At 40.2% G+C, this 14,936-nt stretch overlaps 1 protein-coding gene and 2 long non-coding RNA genes across 3 annotated transcripts in view; 2 read left to right on the top strand and 1 right to left on the bottom strand.

The window, feature by feature from the left end:
- Positions 1 to 664: 664 nt before the first annotated feature.
- Positions 665 to 14,936, top strand: part of LOC117950453 — a 23,393-nt gene continuing 9,121 nt past the window's right edge. Inside the window, exon 1 of the long non-coding RNA XR_004657901.1 lies at positions 665 to 678. This is a non-coding gene — a long non-coding RNA (uncharacterized LOC117950453). The remainder of the gene's footprint in view (positions 679 to 14,936) is intronic.
- Positions 2,202 to 7,235, bottom strand: LOC117950450 (C2 calcium-dependent domain-containing protein 4C). Its single transcript, XM_034881512.1, has 2 exons — positions 7,085 to 7,235; positions 2,202 to 6,158 (listed from the first exon to the last, which is right to left on the bottom strand). The coding sequence occupies exon 2, from the start codon at positions 6,100 to 6,102 to the stop codon at positions 4,858 to 4,860; it is 1,245 nt and encodes a 414-aa protein (XP_034737403.1). The 5' UTR covers positions 6,103 to 6,158; positions 7,085 to 7,235; the 3' UTR covers positions 2,202 to 4,857.
- LOC117950452 overlaps positions 5,658 to 14,936 on the top strand; it is a 10,493-nt gene continuing 1,214 nt past the window's right edge. The window contains exons 1-2 of the long non-coding RNA XR_004657900.1: positions 5,658 to 5,668; positions 6,118 to 6,121. This is a non-coding gene — a long non-coding RNA (uncharacterized LOC117950452). The remainder of the gene's footprint in view (positions 5,669 to 6,117; positions 6,122 to 14,936) is intronic.

Raw genomic sequence — 14,936 nt, 5'->3', positions numbered from 1 at the left:
GTTTTCCCCAATAAACCCCTGTTGCCTTCCTACCTGGTACACTGCGTTTGGGTCCTCCTTCCGCCCCCACCGCAACAGGTTCATGATTTTTTGGAACCATGGGGCCTTATTTCTGAAACAATATTAATGGTAGTAAATGGGAAAAGACAAATACTTTATTGATCCTGTTGGAATTGAGCCATGAATTACACATATGATGTTGATAATTTAGCAATTGAGAAAAAGTCTGTTGTAAAACTGTTGAAGTATAAAAAACAAAAATTGGTACATATCATAATCAGTGTAGTAACTAACGTTTGTTTCCTATTTCATTCAGGATTAATTTCAAACCTTTAAATTTAGATTGGATAATCATTGCAATGACTAACATTCCACTGTAGAAACCTCTATATAAGCTTTAAAAGCAAATACTTTCTACTGTACTTTATTGACACAAATATCATCACCTCATCTAGGTAGGTACACTGATGAACTGTAAATCAATAACAACATAAGCAGATATGATGTGGAACTTTTCCTTTAATTAAAGTATTTCACATCCATTAACACAGTAGTGGTTGTAGCATTACAATAAAAAAGTTTCTACCTTTACTGACCAGACACAACAAGAACAAATAAACAGAACAGCAACTGCACATGGAAACCAGCTTCCATCAGAAAGAAATTAAAGATTTCAGTGTCAAGTAATGGACGGGCACTTTTCAGTTTCATTTTTCAGAGAGAACCTGTCAAGACAGGAAGACTTGAGGGACACTTCAGCATACAGTATGTACAGTATATTTAACAAAGTTGTCCACCACTCTCAATCTCCGTCTCTTTCTAACGCACACACACGCACACTTGTGCGTGCACACAAACACACACACACATACTCGCACTTTACTCAATTCTCATTTAAATGTCAGTCAATGGGTTAAATGTCAATGGGTGGAGTCAGGCCTCTCCACCCTTTGTTTAATTAAACAACTATTGAGTGCAGGGATACAAGGACTGGTTTCCACCAGCAGGCTAAATAAAAAGTTATCCTCTGTGGATCAAACAAAAGTCAACCAAAATAACCAATCTTGTTTTTAACCACACAATCCGCGTCATCCGAGTGTGGTGCAGTTTATCAAATGAATTGCCATAACATTTGGTACACATATTCATGATCCTCAAAGCTTTTAGTGGTCAGCTGACATTTAATTTAGCACCACCAACAGGTCAATATTGTCTAGGACTTCTGCATGTCACTTTTAAAAGAATAGTTTGCTAAGTCCCAACACTTGTCGCTACTAGCACGCAACTCCCCATAGAACCACAATTTATCCTTGTTACATTTTGTTTTGTGTATAAATTAAAAATTGCAACATAACACATTTATTAATCAGCTTTAGAGGTGCTGGTAGGCGTATTGTTTTCACTTACTTCTGAATCAGCCAAGCTAGCTGTTTCACGCTGTCTTCCATCTTTACGCTAAGCTAATTTTATCACCTGCTAGCTGTAGCTCAGTATTTACGTAGCTTACAGATATGAGGGTGGTATCTTCTCATCTAACTCTCGGCTATTCCGTGAAATCAACCAAATACATTTTTCTTCAGTTTCAACTACACTTTAAAATGGATGCTAACATACCAGGCTAACATGCTAATGATAGCAGGAGACTAAACCTACTTAGACTAATGGAAGTAGAAATAAAAACAGAGAATGACCCCTTTTTAGGAATAAGGTAGCAAGTTATCTTCCCATTTTGAATCTATCCAAAAACTTTGAGGCCATTCGCTTGCTAGCAAAGTTACTAGTTAAATAGGTGGTGTGAAAAACCCAAAAATGTTTATGACTACCTCAAAAACGCATTTAATTTTTTTTTAAGCGTCACTGCTTCATGTTCAATATATTGATGTTAGAGAGCATAGTATTGCAATATTTTCCGTAGCAATACTGTATCAATACACAGGTTCCAAGTATCGATCTTTTATTATAGACGAATGTGTTGGTCAGTTTGCTAGCAGAATATTGCAATAAGTTTAAAATCGCGATATTAAAGGAACAGTAACAGTATCTGGATGATATCGTGTTGGGAGGCGTCTGGTGACTCACACCCCTAGCCTCCAGCTGGGCTCACAATCCACCACAAAAGCAAGACAAAGTGCACAAACCAATTCAATAAGTCCCTTGCTCATGACAACAAAAAGTGAAATATGTGGTGGTATGTTGTTAAATGTCTTTGGTTTCTGCCTTTTCTGAAACCATTCAGAGACAGGAGTGCAACATTTGTTGCCTGTTAAAGCAACAAAAGAAAGTCAAAAAAAAAATTTTTACGCGCAAAAGTGTAACCGTTTTACTACAAGTCTTCAGATATGCTATTAGGTAGAATATGAATCTGTGACAAGTCCTGGCTTGAAGTAGTATAATTGTTTACTGTTTTTTTTCCTCCTGCATTTCTATTAAATGATTAGCATCATGAAAACAGTCCAAGCAATTAGTTATTTTAAAAAATAGGACAAAGTTTGCAGAACACATTGCCTATATTACAGATGTAATGTTTTAAACATTTGTGTCAGCAGCAAATCCCCATCTAGAATCAGAGCACAAGGCGACCCACCACTGCACAATATGAAACCACTGAAAGTTATTACTGACACTACTGAAGTATGTTAATCATGCTTGAAGAACCCTCAGAAAGGGTTCGGGAACAACAGGGTTTAGTACAATTTAGGAAGCTTCAGTAGAAAATACAATAACTCTACGAGCAGGCACTGTATGTTTGCAACAGAGGTTACAACAGTTTACTGACTTTCCCACTATAACAAAGCCAACCAGCAGTGTCACTGTATATTACGGATACAGAGCACATCAAGAACAGTGCTACAAGTGAGCTACAAACACCAGGTGAGAGTAATCCTCTCAGAAGTAAAGTGGGGCAGTGTGTACGACACCTCAGTAATTAGCATCACTCTGATGCCTCGGACTGCAGTCGCTCTTCTTCGAGGCGAGAACTGCTGTTCGCATCAAAACACAGTACTGTATTTCTTATTTCAATTTTGACATTTCCACCTCTTCCCCCTGGGCTTCATTAAAGTTAAAACAGACATAATAAGAACACCTCTCATCAGCACTGCTCACTCATGGTGCATAATTGGCATTGTGCTGACAATTGTAGAAACTAGTAATATAATGTAGTTATACACAGTACAAATCCAACACACGTTTCAATACATTCAAAACATTTTAACAAAATACCTACATGTCTTACATAGAAAATCAACTACTTTGGATAAAATCTCATGCTAATCAAAACACACATACTCTTTCTCTCTCCTCCCTCTTTATCACACACACACACACACACACACACATACACAGACACTCAGACACACACAGTAAGGCTTTAGGGTTTCAAAAAACTTTGAGCATGTCATGCAAACATCGGTATATCAGTGATATATTCATGCCATGCAGGTGCTCTGTTCTTCTTATATGAGACATTTAATAAATTGACATGCATGTATTTGTCCACTGCCAATACTGTGACAAAAGCAGCAGCCTGGTTGCATAAATTGAGGACTATTAATTCTGCTTACATGACGGATGTGTTTAATTTGATTACACAGTGTTAAAGTGTGACTTTTAATCATCTTGATTTTTGTCCCACTGCTGTCAAAATGAACCAAAAAGCAGAGGAATTTGTTAAAGGCTATTCTTTAGGTGCAACATCAAAACAAATGTTAGTAAGACCGATTTGACAGAAGCTGTGTTACCGACTAAAAACATTTGTCTGAGTTGTTCTTGGAATTGAGAATCTGTGCAGAATATCACAGAGGTATCGCCAACGGGTCTGAATGCAGAGGGAAGATATGTCGAGAGCTTGTTGCCTAGTTGCACAGGATTTAATCAAGGTGTCCACACTGGATAGGGGCCTGCCTGACACACTGCAGCTGGAACGTCCAACACACGTCCTTCAAAAGGCTCAAGGGATTTCAACCAAACAGCAATTAAGTACATATTAAATTATTATTAGTAGTAGTTGTTTAAGAGAAACCTCAAGAGTACACCTTTTACTTTAACATTCAAATGCACTAAATTACAGACAAAACGTTGAGATTTTGGCAGCACGTTACTGCAGTTCTACTTTCTGTCGTTAACAATATAATTAGACAGATATAATCGGATAATGGCATTCATGGGACTTTGCATTTTTGATGTGCATGTAAATGTGGCTATTGTTTGTCCCTCGCCCTCCTCTGTAGGAGTAGGCCATGGCAACTGGGATCAAAGGGTCATTTGCACATTAGAATGTATTGCCACTTCAAAGCACTGATTTACAAAAGCATCTTAGTGCGGAACACACGGAGTAGGTAATGTAGATTCACATCCTGTGCTGCTGTGGATTTACGTCGTATTACAATAATAAAACCATGATGGCGAACACAGTCCAGGCAAGGATACCAAGACAGGCTGATGCACAGGTGTTGTCAAACCTTTGAACCTGACCAGGCTGATGAAGTTGGCTGTCCAGAAAAAAACCTCTCATCTGTTGCATTCATCTGTTGCTGTTGCGCCCGGCTTGGTTTTAATGAGCTTTCATTATTGGGAAAAAGGAACCAGGCAAGCCTTGACCACCACAAATCCTTCATCCATTCACGTATGCTACATCAACACGTTCATTTTCGACATTTTTAGATCTTAAATAAAAGGGAAAAAAGCCTCACTTTCCTTCTAGGGAAATATTTCATTACCTCCACCTTCATTGTAATGTTCATCATTTTTATCTACTGGAATAAAAAGAGCAGTTTGAATAGAAACCAGTGCAAGCATCTAATTTAAGTTTAAATCCTTGATTTTTTTGCCTCCCTTTGACCTCCGGGTCCTGTGGCTTTAAACCTCTGAGAGCAGCTTGGGTAGAGGCACCTCTCGCTCCCCCAGCAGGGTGTCCCTTTTGAGACTGGTGCCTTTGTTGACCACCTTGAACTTCACTAACAGGTTCTTCACCTGAAGCAGGCTTATCGAGTCAAAGAAGAAGTCTTCGTTAAAGACTGGGTTGCGGCTGTTCTTGATGATGTTGCTCCTTTGCTTCTGCAGCTTTCCCGGGTTCAGGTAGACAGACACACAGCAGTTAATGCTCTTGATGTCAAAGTGCTTGTCGTAAAGGCTCTCCGCCACCAGGACTCGGATGAGCAGACGGGAGGTGCTGGAGTCGTAATTGGCGCTGATCCTAACCGTCCCGCCTTTGTGGAGGTTGATGGTGTGCTCCCGATGGAGCCCGTGGTCTGACGCTCCGGCACCGTGCAATGAGGGCACGTGGAGCCGTCGCTGGATGTTGGGGCTGGGCTCAGCAGAGCTGCACTCATCGGTGGAGAGGGAGCTGTGGCGAGCGAACGTCCGCTTGACTTTCCCTACTTTGGCCTGTGTCTCATGGGTGAAGATCTTGAGCAGGGAGGCGGAGCGCGAGAGCAGGGGAGAGCTGAAGGGAGAGGACTCAGCAGACGAGCAGGTGTCACTTTCCCCTCCGCTGAAGTACCGATACGGATTCATGTGAGAAGTGTTGAAGTCACCTGGGTTCAGGTGGTTTCCCCCTTCGCTGCTTCTCCCCTGGGTCTTCCTCTGGATGTTTGGGGAGGTGACAGGACTGGTAAGTTCACAGTGGAAAAGGGACTCTTTACGGCGAGTGTGGGGGCTTTCCTTCAGGGTCGCAAAGCCATAAGGTGTTTGAGTCTTGGGTACATAAGGCAGGGACATTGCTGTCTGCGACCCAGGGTCTGCATTGGTGTCCCCAACATCATCGGCACTTTCTATCTGAATAATGTGCCGGTTGGCTGCTCTCAGCAAGTTTTTGGTGTCTCCTGCGATCTTGGATACCAGGCGTGGACTTCTTGGGCTGCTGATCTTCTTCCCACTACCGATAATTTGCTCTGAAGTTGAGGGTTGGAGTCCTTCTTTGGGCTTTACATTGTGAACGTCAGGTTCTGGGGGGCCACTGACCAGCTTTGGAGGAATGAAAAAGTCTGGGATCTTGTCAGGGGTGAGAACGTTGCTGTAGGCGGCGCCTTTCTTGTCTCCGTTTTCCCCCTGACGCAGCACGCCGGTCTCCACCGACCCACGGATCTTATCAAGAACCCACATGGTCCCACAAGACAGTGGGGTCAGTGGGCGTGTGAAGTAGATGCAGTCAGGTTTGTCTGCAATTAATAACACACGGGGGAAGGGGGAAATGATCAGAGGATGGTTACTCTACAGGGAGCTGAGAGATAAAAATAACACCTGGTGTAGCTCTGATGATGCAGATAAGCCTTAAGCATCGAAACGATTAAAACTAATTTAAAAAAAAAAAGGAAATATTGCACTGCAGCATACTAAACTCTTGGAGCTATTAACTACAGATGCTGTAGTTATTTAAGAAAAACTCTCTTTTTGCTGTTCATTTCCTTGGCTTATTGAATTTTAGGGCAAATGAACTAACAGCCAACACGTAGTATCAATAGGCAGGCAGCAGTGGGAAGTCTTTCAACAGACAACACACAGTATTTACAAAGAATGAAACAGGCATACTCGTGTTAGACAGCAGAGAGGCTTCATTGATTGGTGGTGTAAATACAGTCGGTCTAGGAATAGATTGACAACAAAGGGTACAATTTTTTTATTTTAAAGGACCAAATTAAAATTCGCATTTATAGTATCAGTGACATCAGTGTTGTATTGACATTAAATATTTATGGCCCCTAATCGTTATTTTAGCAAACAAAAAACAGATCTAATTCTGGCTTTTACTTCCACTATATAAGGCCAGGTGGAGAAAAGAAAGAAAGAAAAAATGTAGAGTCGATTTGGCGAATTTAAATAAGAATAATAAGAATAATGTTTCTAGCATTAATTAATCCAATTAGCTAAAACTAAAATCTGAGATAGTTAAATGTATAAAAGTTGAAGAAAAAATATTCAATAAAAGTTACAAGCAATTCAACAGGTGTAATGCTTCCCCCGTTTGCGCACCAGTCCGTTTTCCAAAACCTCTCAAACCCGTTGTCTTCGCGTAGTCGGAGGATAACACACTGCTTCTGTCCGCAAAAAAAAAAAAAAAGTAATAATAATAATAAAGGCTACTCACCGCACTTGCTCCGTCAGTAACAGGTGTTTTCTCCCCGGGTAAGCCTTTGCGCTCCGCGGCGTTGCTCTGCGCACTCCCACTCTCAGCTCCGGAGCTCCTGTTGTCCTGTGTGCGCTTTATAAACGGCACAGGGCTGCAGCTGACCAATAAGATCAAACTGTGCGCTTCCGTGTTTCCCAGCAAAACTATCTCGAAAACACACTGGAAACACACCAGAGGCGGACGAATATTTCAGGTGGCTTTAACAATTTTAACCAGGACAGTCACAGCTCCATCTCATGATGTTTTAAGGGAATATATGTCGTGTAGCATACCTTATATAATAACAACATAATAGAATGAGGACATCACTGCCACTCTCCTTTACTCAAGTTGTTTTCTTAATATATATTAATTGATTTAACTCTGTTGCATTTCAATCATTCAGCTTAACATGACAGTTTCTCTTAAAAATCAAGCTTTCTCCCAAATGACTCTTCTCTAACATGAACACCATTAAAGTGAAAAAAAGACGTGACACTTGGTTTTTTCAGCTCAAGCCTCATCAAAAAAGACAGTTTTGTTTGGGATCCCCCCCCTTCCCCCCACACCCAGCCACCCACCATGGCACCGACAACACAAAGCTTTTGTGTGTCAGGAAATCATTATGTATAATAAGACGGTTTGACCTGGAAAAGCACATGCAGCTGAGCAGACAATGCTGCGTGGAGCACATGCACCTGTGTGGTTTAATTCAAATTTTTTTTTTTCTCTGTTTTCATCTGTCTGTCTTTGGGTTTCAAGTTAGGCAATGGTTATGGTTAGATTTAGGGTTAAGGTTAGGGTTAGGTCCCTTGAAGTCAATGGTCGCAACGCTGCCTGGAAGGAGACGTTGGAGACTTAAAACACCATCCATCGGTTTCCCTGGAAACTTTGCTATGGCAACTAATACATTTGTCAGTCTAAAATAGGAAGGGCCCTGCTGACTTCATTGATCTGCAGGACAAAAGACCTTTATTTGTCCAGATTGCTTGGATTTAAGTCAAGTAACCTGCGGACTGAGAGGGACAGGCCGCTGTTTTATCAAAGATCAGTTGCATAGAGCCAATTACAGCGCTGCATTGATTTGACAGGAAGGGATTTAGAAATGTACAGATTTCCGCTGTGAGAGTAAATATCCGGTGACAGCAAGGACAGTGGCAACAAAAGCTTGACAAACCGCTGATTAAAACAGTTTATGTGAATAAGCCTGGAAGAGGTGTCAGCTTTGCCCGTCTCTGCCTCACTCAGATGGAAGATAAGATTCATTTTAAACTTTTTTTATCGCCCAGGGAAATGTAGTATCAAATCTGAAGCATTTCTCTATTACATTATGTTCTTGATTCCATAAGCAACAAGGTAAAGTTAGGAAAATGTATTAATCACAAAACACAGTAGAGCTGAGGCTGATGTCAAAAGTTATGTATTATATTTGGTTATAAATCAGAGTATTGGACAAATTACAAATGAGCCTGATGGCGCCACAATGAACAGACAGAGGATCATCAAAGTTATTGAAATTCATCCAGAGGGGGGCATTAATATTTGTTCCAAATGTCATGGCAAAAGATCAGCCTTCAGTTCCTTTATCAGTCTTAACACAGTGGAGCCTTTTGGCCTACATGAAGAAATTAATTTGTCATAGTTCCCCTAATTTATTACACTTGGTTGATGCACTACTTTTGTAATTGTAACTTTAGTGTATATCTGTGTTCTTTGTGTTTCTGATATGGCCATAGTGCACAAGGTAATGAAAGTAAACCCAGACTTAACAAGGACCCAGACTCAGTATGCATGTAAAGCAGTGGAGATAATTACACATTTTGCCTTCTGAGGTCTCCTCAGAGTTTATTTAATGACGTAATCAACCTCTGAAAAGAGCCACTTACCATATAGATTGCAGAGGCACATTTGAACCCTCACCCACTGCTGCCATCTGAAGCCTGGGCAGGGCTCATTCAGCATAATATAGACCTGTCACACTTGTCAAGCAAAGCATGTTTTAAAAGGTTTGTCAAACCGTGATAATTATGCACTTGAGACTTCCCCGAGACTTAACCACAATTGACCAGATCAGTTGACTAACTGGTGCACCTGAACAGATTTTCATTATTGGTTGCAAATGTTAGTAGAAAACGGTGAAATGCACATCCCAATTCTCCAGAGCTCTAGTTGACAGCTTCAAATTGTTTGTTCTGTGTGCTTGACAGTCTGACAGTCTAAACATTTGAAAATGACTGATTCAAAACATGTTTATTGACATTTGGTCTGTATGAGATGTTTCTTATTTTTGATGATCATTTATGTAGATGTTAACATTATTGTACATTCTCTGCTTAAGTGCTTTCAAATCGTCTTCCGATCTACAACAAACTACATGTAGTACAAGACATATGTATATATGTGTGTATATATCTATATATACATAGATAAATATATACACATACACACACATACACACATATATACATACAGTATATACACATATGTGTTTATATACAGTATATACATATGTGTGATGATGTGTAATGTGAGATCAAAAGTGGCCATGAGCTAAATCACCCTGGAAGCCATGATCTCTGTCATAGAGAGGCAAAGTCCACCCCCTTCCGGTGGACCACTGCTTGGAATGTTGCCATGAATTACATTATATATATATATATATATATATATATATATATATATATATAAAAGGTAATAATTGACAAATGTTTTAGTTGATTATAAAACAAGATGGTGATGAATATTTACCCTAATGACTAATAAATTAATCAATGTGTCATCACCACAGAACCTGAAGTGTTTTTTACAGGATACAGCCCCTTAATTGATGAAAAAGAAAAAAACACTACCTTCTTAATTCAACAGAAGTACACAAAGCATATGTAAGTTTATTGAAATGGAAACAATATCTGCTGAGGACCATTTCAATGTCATAGTACCTCGTGCTCACACTGTTAACAGCTTCCTTTACAAAATAATGAGATCGGTACACAAGCGTCTGAATATTCAGCATCTGTGGCGGGGACAGCATGAGAAAAGGTTAATGTGTCTGTTCTGCGCTCATTAAGGGGACCGGGCCCTACATCTCTGTCAGCCTCACAATGTGAAGAACACTGAGGCTATTACACACCCAAAAGTACAGAAGTGCAGTCCCTCAGTGGATGATACAGAAGTGTTTAAGTGTGGCTGAACATGCTTGCTCTCTCAGTGGATAGACAGGTGTAACTACCAGTCAGATCTTTTACTTAGGTCAAAGTAGCAATACCATAGCGTATAAAAGACTCAGTTAGCCTACAAGTAAATGGCCTGCATTCAAACTTTTACTTAAGTAATGTACAAAAGTATTAGCATAAAAAATACTTAACTTACCAAAAGTCAAAGTAGCTTTATTACATTGCCACATACTTCAGAATCATGTATGTAATTAGATTATAAATATTGATGCACCCATATGTACAGTACATATTTTTAATGTTGCATCTTGTAAATGTGGAGCTAATTTATATACATTATATAGGCCTAATTTGGTGTTGCCTGTGATTTTTCCTGATTGGCTTTCTGGAAGGACAAAAAGTGTAGGAGTTACGGCCGGTGTGCAGAAACAAGATAGTCCGACTGAGCTCTGCAGGAGGTCTAGTGCCCCTCCAGGTTTGTGCATGTGCGCATTGACTCTTAACACAAACACACGGCCAGTCATTATGTTGAGGTGTCACAGGGTCCATTTTTACCCCCACTCTCTCTCATGGCGTGCTGTTGCCATCCATCCATCCTTCTCCATCCTGCCAACCCACTTCCAACACGACTTCTGTTGCTTTGGAGACATCTCACATCCTGACAGGTGGATCCCCCCTCCTTTGTTCTCATCCTCTATCATCTCACATTTCCTCCGTTCTCCGGTCTGTTCACCCAGTTCGCTCGTTTCTCGGGACGCCCAGCTCTCCGCAGGTCACCAAGGGCCTCTGACTCGGCTGAAGCACGGAGATCTGCTGTCAAACCGCCAGCTGGAGGAGGGGACTGAAGGTCACAGTGCGAGAGAGGCCGGCGGGTTGTAGGCTAACATCTGGCTCTGATCCAGGTTTATTCCCTGCAGTTTAAACAGAGTATTCCTCTTCACTGTATGAAAGAAACCACTGAGAGAGAGGAGCAATGCTGCAAATGCCAGGATCATTTCAGTGTCTTGCTCATTCCGGTCCGCTGGACTGGCATTTGGACTGAACACACGCAGGGCAAAATGTCAGACCTGTCGCCACAGGAAACAAATTTGATGGACTAGGTATAGCTCTGTGGGGGGGGGGAGACAGATGGGATGACCTGGGAGCTCAAGGCAGAGTTGATGGGATGCAAAAACATACATGTAAAGAACACAAACACATGTTGTTGAGATATAACATAATCCTGACCATATACACAGCGTGCTGCAATTATACTGGCTTGCAATTCTCTCCCACACACACACACACACACACACACACACAGAAACACCAGCATTCAGTCAATTGATCAGCTTTTTGTCAGGTAAAACTTCCTTAACGGCAACTCACAGATAGATGATTTTCATATTCCAGATTACTGCAATAAGTGGGTCCACTTTACCAGAAGGAAATGAGAGTGGAGATAATAAACCTGAGGTCTATAACTCATGCGCAGGAGCAGCATATGAGAGCACCACATGTGAGTTACACTGGCAGTCTATCTACAAAGTCGCAGAAGATGATGAGAAAAGTGGAAATGAACAAGAGGATACTTTAGCACTTTCACATGAGAGGGTGGAATATGTGGCCCTTATTACTTACTCTCTAATGTCTGCATATGTAAGGGGGTGGCAGCGCCGCCTATGGGAGAACAAAAGCATGACAACATTGTGGGTTTAAACCTAAATTGTGGTGTTGATTGCAGAATGCCAAATGTTTGAGCTGAGAAAAGAAGAGAAACACACATTTGAATTAAAAAAAACTATAAAATTACCCTCACATAAGAGACTGTTTTGAAATCTATGATTTACCTCTGGCTTCTTACAGAACGCAAACAGCTGAAATGCAACAAGAAACAAGCTGTTGCTGCCCCCTAGAGGCATGAAGCTGTCACAAACTCAAACACATACATCCAACTAGTTATGAAATTATTTAGGCAAGAACAGTCTTACCTGTGTTCTTGCAGGATCATTCATTTCTAAAGGAAATAAGGAAAGAAAAGACAGGGGCAGAAAACCTTCACTAATTTCTTGAAAATATCTGCATTGCCCAATAAGTTGGCTCCACCAAAAATGCTATCTGCAAGTGAAACAAAACACTCATTTCTGTCTCCAGCAAAGACAAGACAGGAAATATGACAGACAGGAGGAGGATTGTGATTTTAGTGTCAACAGCAATTTATGTATGTACGTCAAATGAAAGACTACTTCCTGTGACTTGTTTCTGATCAATTCCTCCATAAAAAATAAAAATAAAACTGCAGAAATCGTGACATTCAAGAGGTGAGAAGATGCAACAACTCACGTGCAAACAGAGTGAAGTGAGTAATACTATTTAGAAACATTTCACCTAGGCTAAAAAAAAAGTCATAGTTTTATCGCTTTAATCGTTTTATCTCATTTTAGGGTGACCTCCTATTAGTGTGCACTGGCCCTGATACATAAGCCTGAAACAAAATCAAATAAATAAATCCACGTATGAACATTGAGTACATTTCGTTGAGACCTTGTGCATCTCACAAATGTGGATAAAAAGGATTTCATTCATTTTTCATGTTTCAAATGCAAAGAAAGAATCAGAAGGGTTGAATACCCATAGAGTTGAAATCATCAATCTCACTTAATGTACTTATTAATTACATCAGGAAAGATGTAAGAAGCATGGGAAAACGTCTGCTGCGTTAGACATGAGGATTCATTTTGAAGTTTCCTTACCTGTGGGATTTGGGAATAGCCAATTCCTATTTATTCATTTATTATAGTGTAATAGTTTGCTTATTGCAGAATGCTGGGCCTGTTAGAGATGTTTCTTGTAATATAACCTGCTCCATAACGTGATCAATCAAAAGCATAATTCCTGGACTCGTTCAACTCAGGAGCACATCAGGTTACTTTTATCTCTGGTATTTGGTAATTAAACTCCTGTGTTACAACCATACTTACGCATCGTTCCCCAACACTGAATCATTGCATTTCAGTATTTTTCAATGGAAACCTTTACAGTGAAACTGTGTGTTTACCAAAAACCATAATGTATCGACTGTCTTTACTGTATGTAAAGATACATCAATATACCAAACAGCTGCGAGTCAGTATGACATAAAAAGACAATCTTGTCTCCCTACAGTATACCCAGACTACAAAGGCAGACTTATCACAATTGGGGGCAGCCTCTAGCTCCCCCTGTAAGAGCATCGCCCCTTGTTGGCGGTCATCCCCCTTCTCTCTTCATGTCTATCCACTGTCAAAAGGGAAAAGCCCCAAAAATTAATCTTGTAAAAATAAAGACTTATTACAACTGTTCCTTGTCCATATTTCAGCACCCTTACGTCTGCTCGGTGTAGTCTAGTTGCATGTAATGCCTCGTAGACCAGCACCCTTCTTAATCTGACAAGAGTCCACAGATATGCTAGCAGCTGTGAGGCTTCACCACAAACTACCAAGCAAACATTCTCACAGTGACAACGCCAACATGTTGAGGTTCAGCAGATATTTTTACCACGTTGACAGAGAGGTTTCTGAGAGAGGATTTGCATGCATTTTGTGAAGAGCAATCAACAGAATATGCAGAAATGTCCTATGTGTCTTTCCGTTTAGAGTGAAAAATGCCACAATTTGAGGAAAAAGAAACCATGTCCATTTAAAGAAGTAGTTTCCAAAATTCCCACTTCTAAAAGAAGAAGAAGTAAACATGGAAAGTGTCAGAAAATCCTTTAAAGTCTCCACCGCCCGGGGAGTCCAGCAGGGTGACTACTGGGAACACAACTCATCATGCACTTTGTTCCCATTAGTAAAAGATTTAAAAAAACAACAACCATAAATTAAGATTTATTAAGATTTAAGTGTCTACAAGAGGACACAAAAGAGACAATAACACTTTTAAAACTCAAATCAACCATTTACCCCCAAACCTCAATAAAAAAAACAGTCAATTTCTAATAAAGATCTTTATTTCAGATTTTAAATAGATTTACAAACCATAAGAAAAAAAGAAAATATAAACAAGAAAAAAACAAACATCAAGTGATCGTCCAATATCCACATGTGCATATCAAGGTAGAGATTGTAAACGGTCCTTTGAAGCCCAAAAGTGAGACTCCCCGGGGTCAGGTTCACTCAGCTGGAAAAGGATTTGATTTGTTTGTTAGTTGTTTTTTTCCTGAGGTTCTTGTAGTTTTCTATATGCTGGGTTTCACCCTCAGTGATGCTGCCACCAATCAGAGCTCAGAGAACTGAGGGGCGAGTGGGGAGGAAAGACGATAAAAGTAACAGTAGTTTGACAAAAAAAAAAAAAAAATTCCATACACCCCAAACCTCAAAAACGATCATTCGTAGGTTGTGTGATGGAAATCGGCCAATCACTGAGTATTGATAACTCCTTTTTGACCATCCTGGGCTTGATAGAAGGCTGGAACAATTACTGTGTAGTGTAATGTGTCAATTTTGCTTCTGAACAAGTTTTCTGCTGCTATGATATTTGTGTATAATAAGTTGGTATATTTAGTTGTGTTTTTCCATGAACAATCCTGGATTTTTAACAAGCGGGTCAATATTCGCAGCACTTAATACATATAATCCAGAAAACATTGCAGCTCGCACCACAATTTGGAAATAAAAGTTTACATCAAAACAGTAAAAGAA

Source organism: Etheostoma cragini, chromosome 9 (genome assembly GCF_013103735.1).
Source record: "Etheostoma cragini isolate CJK2018 chromosome 9, CSU_Ecrag_1.0, whole genome shotgun sequence".
NCBI lineage: Eukaryota > Metazoa > Chordata > Actinopteri > Perciformes > Percidae > Etheostoma > Etheostoma cragini.
The sequence above is the reverse complement of the archived record's forward strand: the minus strand, read 5'-3'. Positions and strand labels throughout refer to the sequence as shown.